The 17425-nt window shown below is 41.7% G+C and overlaps 1 protein-coding gene across 2 annotated transcripts in view; it reads right to left on the bottom strand.

The window, feature by feature from the left end:
* Window positions 1-1827, bottom strand: part of BRCC36A (Mov34/MPN/PAD-1 family protein) — a 72684-nt gene extending 70857 nt beyond the window's left edge. The window contains exons 1-3 of one of the 2 annotated variants that reach the window (XM_086483125.1): window positions 1637-1827; window positions 1339-1465; window positions 1166-1252 (exon numbers count right to left, since the gene is read on the bottom strand). In XM_086483125.1, the coding sequence (XP_086339251.1) occupies window positions 1166-1252; window positions 1339-1465; window positions 1637-1747 (325 nt within the window). In that variant the 5' untranslated portion in view covers window positions 1748-1827. The remainder of the gene's footprint in view (window positions 1-1165; window positions 1253-1338; window positions 1466-1636) is intronic. The other variant, XM_086483124.1, reaches the window with a different exon arrangement.
* Window positions 1828-17425: the final 15598 nt, after the last annotated feature.

Consider the following 17425-nt stretch of genomic DNA (forward strand, 5'->3'; position numbering starts at 1 on the left):
GGTTTCCAACTTATTAATAATTGAAATTTTTTAGTCTACATTATCCAAGTTGTGGGGTTTGATCAAACACCTGCTCAATCAAGCAACATTTACCTATATAGGTGACCCTAGGGTCACCTCTCCAACCAAGTCATGTAACTGCAGTACAAGCACCGCAACACAAGCAACCCTTGGCGTTTTGACCCTTGTGCGTTTTCTTTAGCATCCCTTCCACCTAGCGTTTTTGCATCCAACATCAGCCCTTGGCGTTTGGACCAGCTCTAGCGCTACCATTCCCATCATAGAACCAGTGTTTTCAATTACAGCAAGCAAATCAGCCTTCATTTTCAGTTTTCAGCCCATCCTCGACATCGGCCATGCCAGATCAGCCTGTCGAGTTCACGGATTCCCGTCAGCATCTCTATTTTCAGCCATTAGCCTCGCAGATCCAAGTTCACACCAAGATCCCATCAGTCATTTCAGCATCTAGGACCATTGTACCAACATTTGTGCAATCTAAAGCAAACACCTCTCTAGCGATAGAGAGGGGGGCCGTTGGAGGGTATTTGGGTCCCCACCCGGTGTTAGTCTTCTTCTCTCTCTATCACTCACGGAATCTTCACTCACACTATCATTCTCTCTTCTCTCTAATCTTTTGCACATCTCTCTCATGAAGTAAAAGGAGCCTTGAGTAAGCACTGAGCACTCATCCTAAGTTATCACCATAAATCACTTCCACTGCACATTAACACATTCTAAGAAGAACAAAGCTCATTATGGATGTCTACTGTTCTATATGCCGCATATGCTTGAATACCAAGGTGAAGGCTCACGTTGGCATTCTAAAACAAAGAAAATCTAAAGAAAAGGGACCTGAGACCATAAATGAAGGGACCCATTTACAACTTGAAAAAAAGCATACAAAATGCTGGCATTCTAAGACAAAGAAAGGACAAGGAAGCACGAGGCCTTAAATGAAGAACCATTCACAAACTGAAAATAAGGCAAACAAAAATTTGTATGCCTCTCTCCTTCTTCTTTAAAGCATGTTTTAGCATGCCAAAAAGGCAGCTCACTTATGCAAAAATGGAAGCCAAAGGCAGTCTATGCTACCCAAATTCCCGAGAGGACATCAATTTTGTTTAGTGAAAAACCCCTAATAATTCAATCTTTGAAAATCACTTACCAATGTGAGAAGGGAAAACTGTAATGTGTGGATGGGAATGATACCATCCAATCACTCTAGTCACCTTTCCTGTCTCAACAGTTATTCTGTGTAATATAATCAAGCCCAAACACTTGAAAGCCTATAAAATAAATGCACACAACAGAGACGCCCATAAACATTAATGCTGGATATCTCTGCTTGAGCACTGGCAGCTGCTAACTGCTCCGGGTTTGTCTCAACTCGGTCTTTCCGACGATCAGAACGAGTTTGTGGAGCAGCACCCCACACAAGGGCTGTGGCATGTCCATCAGCTGAATACTGCAACCATAAATCAGCCACACGTCAAATGAAAACGCCCCTTCGTGTCCTGGCCACATGATCATAATGATGGCGATTGGACAACTAGTCTGCTGTGAAAATTCCTTGTGATCTTGTGGACACATGCCAACCTCCTGAATGTGCATGAAAGCATGGTTTGAGAGTGCGTACCTCGATGTCTCCAAAGAGTAATCCCATAATCTCCTCTGTTTCTGTGGAAAGAGCATGGGTGACGCAGGTGAGCCAAACCTCTTCCGAAATCTTGGCCCTGGCCAGCGACATGTCGAACCACCTTCGCAGAAGCTCTCTCTCTCTCGAGGCAAGGGAACAAGGGACAGAGACACGATTTGAACTCAAGACATATTGTCAAGGGAGAAGGGAGAAATGATCTTCTGATTAGGCTATGGTCACGCGAGGCGTAGTTTTCCGTAAGAACGCTCGACCATCTCTCAACAAGATAGCTTTCCACAGCTTTTCACTGGCTTCGTAGTGTAACTATGCCTAAAAAAGGCATAGTTAAAAAACTATCCCACATTTCTCTTCCTCTCTCTACTCGCTGCAGCCTGTGACGCTCTTTGTACATGTCAGAAATTGTATAGGCTTAGTGATAGTGATAACTAAGCCTCGCGTGACCACACCCTTACCACCGACCTGAGCCTCTAAAAGGATAAATTGCACAGGCATGTTCAAATGGGATGAGGGGTGCATGTGGTCCATTGAGCGGTCCAAAATTGCACCCGAAATATGCCTCAATGATTACATGGAGGCATATTGGTGAGATCGTGGCTTGCTAGGAAGAGGTTGAGAATTTAAAACCATGGGGTATGAGTTGATTCGGGTTTACAAGACTATTCAAATTTACTTTAGGGTTGAATTTTCAAAGTTATCATAGATCCCGTTTGAAACATGCTCGTGTGGAGGCATGTGAGAGAAAGGTTCCTTACTTATTAAGCGATTGTAAGTTTGCGCACATGCATGGTGAAGGGCACCCCAAACTTCTTGCTTGTGATTTATTAATGACGATTGTGCAAGGCGAAGATTAGGCACAAAAGGCTCTTGCACCAACCTACCATAGGCTAGCAGCTTTTGTAGCTCTCCATGCTTCTTCTTGCCTTGCAAACGTTATAGAACGTGATGGAAGGGAGGAATTCATTAGAATTCACTCTGCCATTGCCCATTTCAACCACAACATATTAGTGGTGGTCCATGCACTTGTTGAACGATTGGAACACTTGAATGGGTGCATGTGCGCACCATGTGTGTGTGTGTGTGTGAGAGAGAGAGAGAGAGGCTTGCCAATAGCTGGCAAGCCTCTCTCTCTCTCTCTCTCTCTCTCTCTCTCTCTCTCTCTCGCCAAGCGAAACACTGCCAAGGTTCAAGAAACTATAAATGAAACACATATGCAAAAATATATTAAAAGTTGATTGAGCAATGGTACCAATACAATCATCTTTGTGGAAAATGTAAACTTGTTTGATGGAAATGGCTTCATTAAGAGTTCCAAGTTGTAATGGAGTTGTCGGATTGTGTGCGTTGGAAGTGGATACAATTAGTGTGGAATCATAAAGGCCTTGTGTGCTCGAACAATGCATAAGTGAAACCATAGGTATATAAAGCATCATGCAAATTGTGAACAACATTGTAACATTGACACTTTCCTTCCACACAAGTGTTGCCTACCACAACTCAAGACACGGCTCAACATGAATCCAAGTCAATGAGAGACTCACATTGACTTGCAACCCAGTGCTTGAGGAATTAGGCAAAGGATATTCATCATAAAATCTAATATCTAACCAACCCAAATGATTTTCTCATATTAAACTGATTTAACGTGGGAGAATAAACATGAACAAGGGTTAGAATATAGACATGTGCTTATGGATCTGTCTCAACACGGGGCCAAGGTTAAAGGGGTCCAAATGAGAGATGGTCTGTTAAAGAGCAATGCTACCTAATGGAGCTTAAAGACCTTAGGGTTGTCTTCATTAAAGACCTCCAAAAGTTAGTGTTAAAAAGTCACTTGATCTTAGGCAAGCTAGGGCTGACCTTGAGGTGGGAATCCTACCCAAGCATGAGGTGCTTGTCGGCTTGCTAAGTGTTAGTGGAAACCTTGCGTAAGAGCTTGAGGTGCTTCTCACATGCTTAAATGACTAAGGTTCTTGAAGTGTTCAATTCAAAGATAAACTCTCAAGAGGCATCAATGTTTCATGCTTGATTGACTAAGTGCTTGAAGTATTCAATTCAAACCAGATGACTTAATAAGCATAAAAGACACATGTTCAAATGATCCTCCACACGTGGCCCTCATGATGTGCTTGAATGCTATTGGATAGGTTTTAAAGGGATCCAATGAGAATTTAGATACATAAAAATAAATAATTAAGTTTTTTCTCTCAAAGAGGAAAAAGAGGACACGTGTCCAAATGAAATAATTAAATAATACGAGAGAGAGAGAGAGAGAGAGAGAGGTGTGGACCAAGCATGAGAGGGGGGTATACTCTCTCACACACACATTCTCTCATTGTGTGGAGTGCAAAGTGCAAGAGCTCCATCTCCTTCTCCAAGCTTGTTGAGAAGTGGAGAGCTTACACCAATACTCTTGGCTATGGAATGCAAATCCAACCAAGAGCCATGCTTCAATGCTTAAGCTTGCCATCTTCTTCATCTTCATTACTATGCTATTATGCTATGCTAAGCAAGAAGAGTGATGATAAGTGAGGAACTATTTCTTTCTCCTTTGGATGATTCTTCTTCGTCTTCCCTACCCCCATTCCCCGCTAACTCTCTCCACCTTCGAAGGTGTTTGAGGCCTTGGGACTGAGGCTTGGAATAGTTAATTCTTTTTGCAAAGTTTATGTTATGCTTGTGATGCATGAAGATTTCTATCTTCATAGCATCACCAAGGTCACAAGGAACACAAAGATTGTATTGTAACAAGTCTCTCTTGATGGGAGAATCTATACTACAAACGCCTTTTGGAGGGGGGACCAGGCTCCAAGTAAATCCGGTCCTCAACTATTGTCATGTTCTCTAATACTCTCTCTCTTGCAAAAGTATTGTTCATGCCAAGTTAATTAAGTACTATGTTCGTGTTGCTACCATCAATTAAGTTCACCCTCTATGTTCTCAAAGTAATCGCACAAAAATGCTCACTCTAATTCTCTTTATTCTGCTATTCTCAAAGTTCATAGGTCATTTCCATTACAATATCAAAAGCTAGAAACACAACCTGAAATAATTGAAGAAGAAATAGAGCTCGAGACAAGAAAAATGACTCAAGCACCTTCTATGTTTGTAGAGGAAGCCCTGACTTTCCCTTAATGTGGATCTAAAGAAACTGCAGATCAAGAGACCGAAGAAAAGGAGAGAGCACAGCCTCCAAGAATCGTCGTTTAAGATGTCAAACCCAGGCAAAATAGGGCCATCCTCCATTGGCACACGTCCAATAATGACAAGATTGCTTCCCTATGCTCAACCTAAGTTCGTACATCCTAGACCCATCCAACAACGTTATATTTCACAAGCCAAAGAGGCAAATTTCTTTCTGACTTTTAGTGTGCCTATGGATGTAGCCGAGCCAAGACTTTCCATCATGGCTAAGTCAATCAATGAGTGCTTCGAAGACCATATGTGGATTTGAGAGAGAGCTCACCGACTTTTAGTGTGCCTATGGATGTAGCCGAGCCAAGACTTTCCATCATGGCTAAGTCAATCAATGAGTGCTTCGAAGACCATATGTGGATTTGAGAGAGAGCTCACCAATAGGGAGAGCTTTTAAGATAGCACAAAAGAAGTACATCAATGAGATAGCCTTGCTAATGCTTAGAAGGAAATGGGTATCGTTGAAAACAAAAAGCTACACACTAAGAGAAAGAACAAAAAGAAGCTTGCCAAAGATTTCTTGAGGAAAAACACGAAAGGGTGAACAAGAGTGGTCCAAGATCGAAGAACAAAACAAGAAATAATAATCGACCTCATCAAAGCAACACAAAGTCTAGAAGTGGTAGCTCGAGACATAGAGAATTTGAAAGATCAGACGGATACAACTCAAGAAGCTAAGGAAATTGTGGAGGAGGGAAACATCTTGTTGCAAGCATAGCTAGTCTCTTCCCAACAAGCTCTTCTAACAACTCTAGCCTATTGCATTCGTAAGGACTTGCTAGTTTCACAACCCACCACTCGAGCAAAATTTTGACAGAAATGAATGAGTTGCAAGAGTACATGGCAACAAAAGCCAAAGCCCTTGAAGAAGAGCAACAAGAAGCTACGCGACTCCACATGAAGAATCAAAGTAAATACTTCTTTCTATGGAAGCTACAATAGTAGCAAAGGAAAAAGAATCATTATTCAAGCTAGCCAATCAGTCGTGCAAGATTCCCTGTGTAAGGTCGAGGAGGTAGCTAAGGCTATTAGCAAACAAGTCAAGTTGAGGGAATTTGAAGAGGCCAAAGGAAAGCAAGCCAAAAAAGCCAAGGAGCTTAAGAAGAAGGTGGAAGTTGATTGCACCAAAGAAAGTTATAGCAAAGTGGTCTTGGGATCTAGGGATTCCTTTGCAAACATTGACCCACTAAACTTTGAGGAAGCCACTAAAGACCTTCAAGATCAAAGGCATATATGGAAGTGTTAACCGATGAGGGACGCCTTATCACATTGTTTTGAGTCATGGGCTAGGCTTGTCGGTCCTATAGGTTCTTGGATAGGTGCTTGGGTGATTGCCGATGAGAGGCACACCACATATCTCATTTGACAGTATTTTTACTTTGACCGGTCAGTGTGGGCGCCCATGTGTGAATGTGCCAAACCCATATAAGAGGGCCATTGTGACCTAAATCCCTCATTATGAAGGGTGCATGCTAAAGAAGAGTGCTCTTGCCCTATCTCTATCTCCTTCTCCATTGTGTGCTCACAAGTGTGTGTGTGTGTGTGTGTGTGTGCACGCGCGTGCTTGAGAGAGAGAGAGAGAGAGAGAGAGAGAGAATGTGTGCGATTGAGCATTGCAGTGGCATTTACGGCGGTGAGGCGGTTGAGCGTGACGATGATAGCTCCCTCTTCTTCGCGGCAAGGAATCCTTCACAACGGCGAGCGTACAACGGTGAGTGACACACACTTGATCTCTTTGAGCTTGCTAGGCTAGCTTGGTTGTGTGCTTGCAGCCATCCATGGCTCGCACATGGTGCTTGGCAAGTCTCTAGCCCGACATATACGGCAAACGCACACATTTTTGGTGCCGCTGTCGGGGAGTTGCCCCACACCAAGCTCGAGAAGCACTCTGTGATGCCTCGTGAAGTCACCCAGTGCATGTAGGAAAGGTAGAGGAAGGTGTGTGTGCACGCTTTTGGTACAAGTCTATTAGGAATGGCAAGAAAGTTATGTTTTGTTAAGCTCTATGCTATTTTGTTCAATCAAGCTCTGTTCTGTTAAGCTCTGTTTAGGTTCTATTAAGCCTTGTTAAGCTCTGTTTACGCTCTATTTTAGTTTTGTTCTATTAGTTCTACACTATCTTAGTTATGTTTTGCAGTTTCGTTATGTCCTGGTTCTACTAGGTCCATGCGCGTGATCGCTCAGTTCTATGCACGACACACAGATCTATGCGTTTCATGTGCGTGCAACCAACGACCATGTAGCATATTCGAAAACCTTATCCACAAATTTTAAAAAGATAATTTTTTTATTAAAAAAAGACAGGAAAAGAAGAAAAGCGTGTAAAAGAATGATTGGGATCATTCCCCAAGCCCAAGCCTAGGCCCATGCCTCAATCCTCAGTTTTATGATATAGTATAGACCTAAGACAATATATATAGTCTACCCTCACAGGAGGGAGTGAGGGCATGTGGGACAAGTCCTCCACCCTCCCCTTCACACTTGCACCCTTGGACTTTCCATTTTAAGCCTTGTTTCCAACTAGAAATAGACTATTTTGAGGATTTCAAGGGCATAAAGGAACCAAATCTTGGGCTGTAAAGTATGCCATGTCGCTCTGATCCAAAAGCTTGTTTTGAGGTATCACACGCTATATTCCATAGCTTGGTCAAGAAAAAAGACCAAAAAATCAAAAACTAGGTGAGCGGTCTTCATGGGCACTCACCAACACTTCTAGGGTGTCAAGGTCACATGCACCTATGCTCTGGTCATGTGCTAGAGCATGAGCATATAGAGAGTGCCTCTGCTTACACGGACATCCATATTAGCCTTCCACATTAGGCTCTAGGCCCTCAGCAGGAACCCAAGGCTATACTACCCAAGACCCCCACCTGGTAGCTAGTGAGTCTTCCTCTAACTTAGACGCGATGGAAGGTTATCCTATACAAAACACCGAGGAAGAAGGACACCCACCCACCGGGGCTTCGCTAACCTAGTGCCATCATGTTTAACCATTTTATGGAGACATTTAGTAGAGCTACTCGCTCCGAACCCAAGGCCAATGAAGCGTATGAAGGGGGTGGGGAAGTAGATCTCTGTTCACATCTCATGTGGATATTCTGCCTACCTCCTTCAATGCAGGCCCTACCAAGCTACCTCCTTTGGAAGTACCCTCTAAAGTACCGACCACGAAAGACAAAACCACGGGGAGGAACATTGCTTCCACCTCACAAGGGACCTCTAACACCTCAAGTCTAGAAGGGTTATTCCTTAATGAAAATTGGAAATATGATGTTCACACTGAGATGTTGACGGATCTATACTCTGGCCATTCCTACCATGTAGGTTGGATAGAGATTGTATAATCCATGTCTAGCGCCATTAATATTGAGGAGCAACAAAGAATGATCTGTAATGTCATCATCCAAGAGTCACCCATGTAAATCATATGGGTTGCAAGCCATCTAGTGCTTGTTTGGATGGCTGTGAGGAAGAAATAGACACTAGTATTGCCTACGGGATGGATACTCTTGAAGAGTGTCGTATATATTACATGGAAGATTGTTGGGGGCAAGTCAGGCATATTTATCAAGTAGTTGCTCTCGCAGCAAGAGGTCAAAACATCAACCTCGCGGCTAGGAGACCACCTCTTTAATGCTACGAGTGTGGTGGACCACATCAGATAGCTGATAGGTTACAAAAGGATGCCACACAAGTGCAAACAAGTCAAGAGAGAATGTACGCAATGCTAATACTCACATGTAATTGTTGTAGCATAGATCATTTGATTGCACAATGCCCCCATAACATAAATGCACCCAAGATCACACCCTTGAATTTGGTCGAAATTGCTAGTGGGACATCAGCAATACCACCCGTTGTACTTGCCAATGTGATTACACGATAAATGCTCCAACATTCAAACCATATCCTTGAAGAGAGAGATAATGTGTCAGTTGCCTGAGAAAAGAAAAAGAAAACACGAAGGAAAGAGATCGCTAAATATTGGAAGTTCAAAACCGAATTCCAAGACAAACATAGGAACATGAGATGATCCCGTATATATGAACGACCCCAAGGATGATTCAGATTCAATTGAAACAATGGAAACCAAAACCATTACCACAAAGGGAAAAGCCAACAAAGAACACCATCAGACAGAGCCAAACAAAAACTCAATTGGGGAGAGCCATAAAGAATCCCTAAAAACGCAACAAGTGTTTCCAAATCCAATCAGGAATAGAAGATTGGTACTTACCCAAAATCGATAGAGGAGATTGAGCGAGTTCAACACCTAAGAGGTTTGGTGGAGGAGACTCAAAGAAAGCCAGAACCTAGACATGTGAAGATTTTTGATAGTGTTTCCCACACAAGTCCATCCTGACCACACGAACCATAGACGGGTAGCCATACCCACTATCATCTGAGAAGAGAGCGAGGACAAGACATCAGAAAGTGGGCATACACCTTTCTTGTATGAAAGGATGTTTAGTGAGGGAATGCCTGATCCCATTGAGAAAGGGGAGATTCCATCCTCACCAATTCTTAGTCAAGGACCTACACCTCAAAAAATTCCATTGAATGTTAAGCTAGTGGATTTCATGTCTCGAGAGGTATGAACCACTATCATAGCAAAGTTATACAAGGATCTTGAGCTATTCTTTGTACTTTGAGCATTCCTCAATGGGGAGCTACATACTAGATTATCGTAGTTTGCCCAAATGAATAGGCCTGATTCGATTATCAGTGTTGAGGAGAATCAAGTGCAATTGCTTGACTTAGATGGATACGAGCTTGTTGTCGAGGTACCCATCAACAAATTAGGGTAGCATTTTGAAGGTGATGAGTCTAATGCAACCCTACCTATCACTACAAAGGGACTAATTGTACAGGGAATCCTTGATGATGGTGTGGGAGTTAGCATCATTACTAAAAATTGTTGGGAATCCATGGGAAAACCCACCTCAACGCTACAAACATTGTGGTAAAGATGGCCAATGGTACCATTGCAAAACCTATTGGGATGCTCAGGGATCTTAAGATCACAGGGTACGACATACTTTCATCGTGATGGATTTCTCTAAGCACCCTATGTCATATGAAATGATATTAGGACGACCTTTTCTAAGGGAAGCACAAATGGTCCATGATTGGTCTAAAAACCATGTCTATCTGCTAGGTCACACAGTACGGCATACTTTCATCGTGATGGATTTCTCTAAGCACCCTATGTCATATGAAATGATATTAGGACGACCTTTTATGAGGGAAGCATAAATGGTCCATGATTGGTCTAAAAACCATGTCTAACTGCAATTCCAGGACTTTGTCAGTGGATTTTCCAGTAAATTACACTCCCTAGGAAGTATAGCCATTATCAATCATCGCTCTGACACCACAGTTCACTCAGCCCCACTACAATATTGCTATACTTGTAAGAAGGATACATACATTGGTTCGGATTCTCCTTATATGGATGTATTACTGAGTAAGATCACGTTGATTGGATACACCTAGCTGCAATCATAGACACATGGGGACATAGAGGAACCACTTGGGTCACAAGGGAAGAGTTACCACAGGTTGCACCCCTAAACATGATAAGTGCAATTCATATATCCTCTAAGGGCAAGAAATTTGTAGACCAACCTGACAGTGCCATCGATGACTCTATAGAAGACTCTGACCAATGCAACTCAGAGACTGAATCCCAAAGTGAAATTGATTCTGAGTCTCACAAATTGGGAGATAAAGCAATTTTAGAGTCAAAACATTCAAGATCGAGTACATCAACCTATGTGAGCTCATCCAAGAGTGAAGAGGACACCAACGAGGACCAATCTAGTGAGTCAAATCTAGATGTAAATCAAAAGTGGGGGTCCAAGGCAAGAAAAAGAGGAGCTATAAGAGACGGCGATATAGAGCAAAATGTGCGTGCTTGGATGAATGAAAACAAAGTTATTGCAAAATGTCTTTGTTATGTGGGAGCTTTGGATGCTCATCGAAAGCTAGTAGACAATTGGGGTGAATACCTCCAAAGTGTCATGTGGTGCAGTCCACAACCCCATGGCATTGCCCAAATAGAGATTGCAAAGAAGCCCAAGTTGAGCTGTACAACGAGGAGATGACAGAACCGGGAGTTAGCCCAACAACAAAAAGAAGCGGAAGCTGAGGCCAAGAAATTGAAATATGCTGATAAGGGACCATATCAAGTGTGTGAAATTACCCCACAAGGTACCATTCGTGTGGAGACTCTAGATGGAGTTGAAACCGTGGGATTCCTTAATGGGAGTAAATTCAAAAGGTACCATATCCTCTAAGCTAAGAAGAATTGCAAGCCATCCATCAAAAGAAGGAAGCCAAGAAACAAGCAGAGCTTAAAAAGATACAAACCCAAGCTGAGGCTTGAGAACGGCAACAACGTCTTAGATGCCAATGAGAGGCTAATTTGGGATCACGCAAGCGTTTTTTGAGGAAATTGATGACGATTCATAAGAATCCGAGCCACCTCTACGATACCCGATTGAGCTAAAAAGCTCCTATGGGAGAGTGTTGTATAATTCCTTGCTAGATACAGGAGCTTAACATAATTTGTTGTCATACAGAGTATGGTTCCAGTTAGGAAAACCACCCTTATCTCCGAGTATCATGCAAGTCAAGGGCATTAATAAGAAGAAAACCACTATTTTTGGAGTCCTTCAAACACATGTTGCCTGTGAAAATGGGAGTGTATGCCAAAGCCTTTTGATAATGCCTGCTGGAACTATGGAAGGCAACATAAACCTAGGACGCAAGTGGATGTTGGTGATTGGCATATGCTATGAGCATACAAACTCGAGAAGGATTTGGCACTATGCTTGTAGGATCTTTCATTACGTACCAGACGGGCGTTAATGCCATATGAGAGTGTATATGATACACGTGACAACACTCTCTCACTCATTTGAATTGGCTATGAGTCGGATTTGAGCAAGTTTATCCTTCAAAAGTTCATGACATCTGCTTACGGTCTGAAGACCAGGTTAGACTATGTTAAGATTTGCTTGATTTTTCCTGCTTATGCATTTCCGTTGGAAAGGATTGTCAGTTATGCAACGTAAAGAGCTTCGCCAGTTACACGTGAAGCAAGGCTTCTAACTCGTGCTAAGATACTGCCTCTTGATTGGGCATCAAGGTCATTGGCACACAAGTTTGGGGCACTTGAAAACAGATGAAAACTTTTCAAAGAGTATGATCTACTCGAGGAAGGGGGGAGTCCTCACTCGCGTCAGTATTTCGGATTCCTATCTTATCACATCACAAGTTAATACGAGCCATAGCTCAAAGCCATAGCTCACTGGAGATTTCCATTGACCATGTTGTTGAATTAGAGCTAGACAAGGGTCATCCATTGAAGGATCTTGTGCGCGTATGTCGCACGTGTCAATGCAAGGAACTTGCCGATACACTGTGTGCGAGCCACAAATGGCTCCAAGCACACAACAAGCCTAAACTAGTAAGCTCAAAGATGGTGATGGTGTGTCACTCACCGCTCTACGCTTGCTGTCGTGGAGGATTCCTTGCCGCGAAGAAGAGGGAGACGCCGCTACGCCACGCTCAACCGCCTCGCCGCTGTCGTGCCGCCGCAATGCTCGATCGCACTCTCTCTCTCTCTCTCACGCATACACACACACACACACACACACACACACACACACAAGGAGATGAAGAAGAAGAAGATGGAGATAGAGCAAGAGCACTCTTCAATTGCACAAATAAGAGAATGAGTGAATTTAGCTTTAGTTGACTTTTATATGATCTCGCCCCATTCACACTTGGGCGCCCATGCTTAGCCAACTAATCCCTTGAATGTTCCAGTTAGAGTGCGCCTCTCATTGGTGATCACTCTTACCCTTTTCCTATTGGACCGACAAGCACGGTACCTGACTCTACCAAATAAATAATATAGCGTCCGTCGTAGGTGATAGGAATGTGCGTGATGGTTAACATGCCCCCCTTCCTGATGTAGATTCCGTCCTCGGACGCTATTGAGTTGAAGCTCGTTCGTTGAGGTGGAAGAGCATTTGAGATGAATGTCCTTAGCCTTCTTCAGTCACTACAAAATCAAACAACATTGGCACAATAATTGCATTCTCATATACAATTAAAAAGCATATGCAGTTGTAGGCAGACAATTTGATTGATAGCATAATTCTAAACCATTTGTCAGCAATAAACATTAAATTGTAATATAATCAAACGCATAAACAGTTGGGAAGGTAAAAAACTAAACAAGTTCGGGGTCGCTAATTCAACGGTCAAAAGGCACTAAAGATCGAGTATTAATACCATGGGTAAGCTTCTTAATTTTCTCTGGTCAATTAAGTCGTTTAATTGTGAGAGCCAAGTATTTCATGTTCGAGGGCTGACTAGAGGCTATACCTAGAAGACCTTGTAGTTAAGCTATGATAAAAGGAATTTCTCATGAAATCATCGCCTGACTGATTACCTTTTCTTTGACCCCCTAAAGTCTTTTTCACAGTGATTCAATTTTGATGTGTGTGCTTATTTTGTATGCCTTGGGTTTTTTGCTTTTCAAGGAAAAGCGCCCACACTGGGAACCTCTAGGGCTCTAGTACCATAGGCGATACATGTGAGTGGAGTACCAAATCAAATTGAGGTTTCTCTTCCAACTTAAGATTTTACATTGTGGCACTTTGATTTTTTATTTGTTCATTTTCAACATTTTAATTTTGTAACTTTGGGGGGTCATATAACATTGTTACCCTCCCCAGGCTCATCACACTAGTAAACTCCCTTTATAATACTTAAGCTAAAGGTCAATAGGGACTAAGCCCCCTAAAAAGCCCTAGTACATTTTACACAATGCTGCCTAAATCGGATTAAGAACCTAAGTAACCATTAATTATTAGGAAGGCATTCCCCATGGTATTAAGAGAAGATTTCTAACACCTAGCTTGGTCAAACTAGCTTAGTCGGACTGCTTAATTTTTAAACCTAGACAAGTGATTATGACAAAAATTTAGATTGAATTTAATGTTTAATACTAGCAAATGCGTTGAATATTATGCTACCAATCACAATTAAAGCAGACGAACATATATGCAAAAAAGATAAGGGGCCATGCTAATGGACAAGAAACACCTGTTGTGTTGATGATGGCACTTGATTTGAAAAGTGGATGAGAGAGAGATTCCATGAAGGTTCAAATCCTAACCACAGCAACACGTTCCTGTACACACGAGGAAACACAAAGAATACCTCTAGGAGGCACATCAGTGGGAAAAAGAACTTTGCTAATCAGTAAACTGTAAAACAAAAACACTCCTATCGTACTAATCCTACCTAGCCTCCATCACTCAAGTGATGAGGGTCAAAGGTGTTTGATGACATAGCTTTCTGTTTCAGTGTACCGGATGTGAATGTGTAGGTTTGGATCAATGTTTTGACTTTTATTGTGCACACTCGTTGCTAATTGCTCTTGCTCTTTATTATTTTTGTTTTTTGTGAGTATAAGCCTTTATATATACATTCCCTAAGATTGGGAGATTGAGAGGTCAGGGAGGAAGGTTGAGAGGGGAATGCGTGAATGATGACTCACAGCAAACACTCCCCCCTTCCTTGGGTAGATCATACCTTTTGGAATGATGTCATCACCCTTTGAAACCAATTCTTCCAGTTGGTAATAGGTGAGGATTTTTGCCATTAGTTTTCTATTACCTTAGGTGCCTCGTCGAGTTGCAAGGGTGGTAAGGTACTCTCCCAGCATCGAATTTGAAGTGGTTCATCAGGTGATTCTTGAACAGTGGGAGGTGTGGATTCCTTTGTAGCTTCATGAAGGTCCACTTTTGTAGGTGGAGGTTGTGGAGAAGCTTTTACCTCTATGGATGCATTACATGAGGAGCTAGAAGCTTCATGGGACTCCCCCCTTCCTGAGCTAGGTGGAACAAATTGTTCTTTCTTCGGTACCCAAACTAGCTCTTGAGCGTGTGTATAGCATTCAATGATTTTTTTCTTTCCAATTCGTTTTGGAGCTATAGGATTGGGCGCACATGGGTTAGGTGATATGTAAGAACACAATCTACGTTTTGGCACCCATATTTGATCATTTCCTTGATAGTAGCCTTGGGCTTCCAATAGTTTTTTAGGAATCCAACGCCACGTTTCCTTACATTTCTGGGAGCAAGTGGGGCGTTTCTTACAAGGCTTCTATTTTTAAGCACTAGCTATGGTTGCTAAAGAAGCTTTAGGGACCCACTTGTATGTTTTCTTTGTTATATTAGGATGAGTCTTGCCAGAAGCTATATGCATTGCTTGTAGCATATTTAAGGGTACGGGCATTTCATCCCCCTCAGGTGTTACCCAGGTCGTCCCCCTATTTCCCCAAGTGTCTATGGTTGCTCCTAGGTGGACCCAATCCACATTGTTTGACTCAGTCATCCCAGGTAGTACATCCATATAAGGAGAATCTTCCCCAACATCAATATCCGCTTTACACGTTGTCGAGAAATTTGCGGTCTTGCCAGGAAAGCACCGGGATTATGGCTGTGAGAGTTTGTGAGAGAACTCAACAAAAACTATACGAAGGAGTTAAACCATAGATGCCATGAAGACTAGGGTTTGGAAAGAAGTGCAATCAAAGAAGACTCGCTCTTTCTCTCTTGCATTCACACACACAAAGAAAGAACGCAAAAGAGAATGTCAAAACAATACGAAGATGAAAACATCAAGGCTATGGTCATATCGTATCATGGGTAATATGAAAAGGTTAATAGATGAGTTAATGGCATTCAATCTTGACTGAACAAATAGGCTACGAATTGTTCTTTGGAATTGTAGTTTTGTGCTTACCATAATATATATATTTTGTCTAGTGATTGGGATTAATTGTGTGTACAAATCCTCTTGGTTCATAGCAAGATAACTATGCTTACATCAAAAGAAAAATTATAGTCTATGAGAGGTAGTATAATGGGATCCGGTGATAGAAGTATTTCATTGAGCCTTTCTGGGCCAAAGAGAAACACTATACGTTGTTGAAAGTGTATTTTACGGCTAATCCATACGTTAACTCTAATGGATCGTACAGAGTGAAAGCGATAGATATTATCATCGTGTGGGTTATTCATCTAGGATAGTATGTGAGAAATGTAGATATGAGAGAAGAGAAGGGAAGAGAAGAGAAGAGAGTTTCCCTCCCAAGCCCTATTCTTGCCCGTAGGCAATAAGGATACTGCGGGGAGAGATGTACCTGTAGCAAGGAGAACCTAAAATTTGTAGAGAGGATGAATTACTAAGAGTGAAAGAGATAGATTTGGTTAAGGAAATGAGATTAGATATATATATATGTTGGATTAGAGATGAAAAAGAAAACAACAAGAAATCAAGAAAACATCAATGTAGAACACATCTTACTTGACAAACCCTTCGACACCATTATTGATGGAGAGAGAAGAAGAGGGGAGAATTCAACGTTGATTGATACGCCAAGTCCAAGACCTTCTTTGATTAGAGTTGATCTTCCAAGGATAGCGTACAAGAATGGCTAGTCTTCCTCTAGGAGAAAGTGTAGGCTTGGGCTTATGTTAATGGCTAAGTACAATTAGGCATTACTACTCACTCCCTCAAGAATTCCTCTCATCAATGGCTTGAATGCTTGAGTTCTTTCCAAGGAAGAAGAGGTCCCCTTTTATAGGTGAAGGGAACCCCCAAGGTTTTACACAAGAAGAGAGGAGCCAGTGTGAACATGAATTGGAAAAGTTGGAAATGAGCTGTCCTTGCATGATGTGGGCAGACTGGGGTCCAGTATTTTGATCATATCTCCTCAACCGTGGCTCCAAATAAAAAAGTAAAAATATGGGCAAAAACTTCAGCTCATTAGCTACGATTTTCATTTTAAAATTGTTTTCCAATTTGGATTGGAACCTTGTGTAAAAAATTCATCAAAATAGGGTCCATTTATGGCAGCAAAAGTCTTCATGTGGTCTCCTTAGCCTAGACTTTCATTTAATTCCAAAGAACACCTCATGCCATATGAAAGCATGACATTGCTCCTTGACAAAGTTTTGTAATCATGCTTGCAATAATGCATTAAAATAAGTGTATCTTTGAAATCATGCCACCTAGTGTCCCACTAGGATTTGATTCTCTCCTAGTAGCTATTTAAAAAGAAATATAATAAAAGTATAAAAAATACATAGAATATATATATATTGGAGTTTACCCTAGATATAGGATCTAGCTAAGGTGTGAGATGATAATGAAATAGTAGAAATAAAGAATCAATGCTTTTTGCCCCAAGTTAAAGAGGCGGAGCTATTGATGCTTTTCCCATAGTATTTTCTGATGGTAAAGTAAGGATATGTTACCCTTGAGAAAAATAATAGGATGAGATAGAAGGCTTATTATTGTACTTAAATATGCATATGTACACTATAGGAAATATAATTATGTATCTAAAAAAATACAAGATAGATCTTGTAGCATGCGTTCCCACTATGTACGTGTCACAGCACGACAACGTATAACAATACTACAATGGGACCGAGTGAACTGTGGTGTTAGATCTATGATCAATTATAAACCTGTTTTCTAGAG

This window comes from Adiantum capillus-veneris, chromosome 15, assembly GCF_014529385.1.
Source record: "Adiantum capillus-veneris isolate H3 chromosome 15, ASM1452938v2, whole genome shotgun sequence".
Taxonomy (NCBI): Eukaryota; Viridiplantae; Streptophyta; class Polypodiopsida; order Polypodiales; family Pteridaceae; genus Adiantum; species Adiantum capillus-veneris.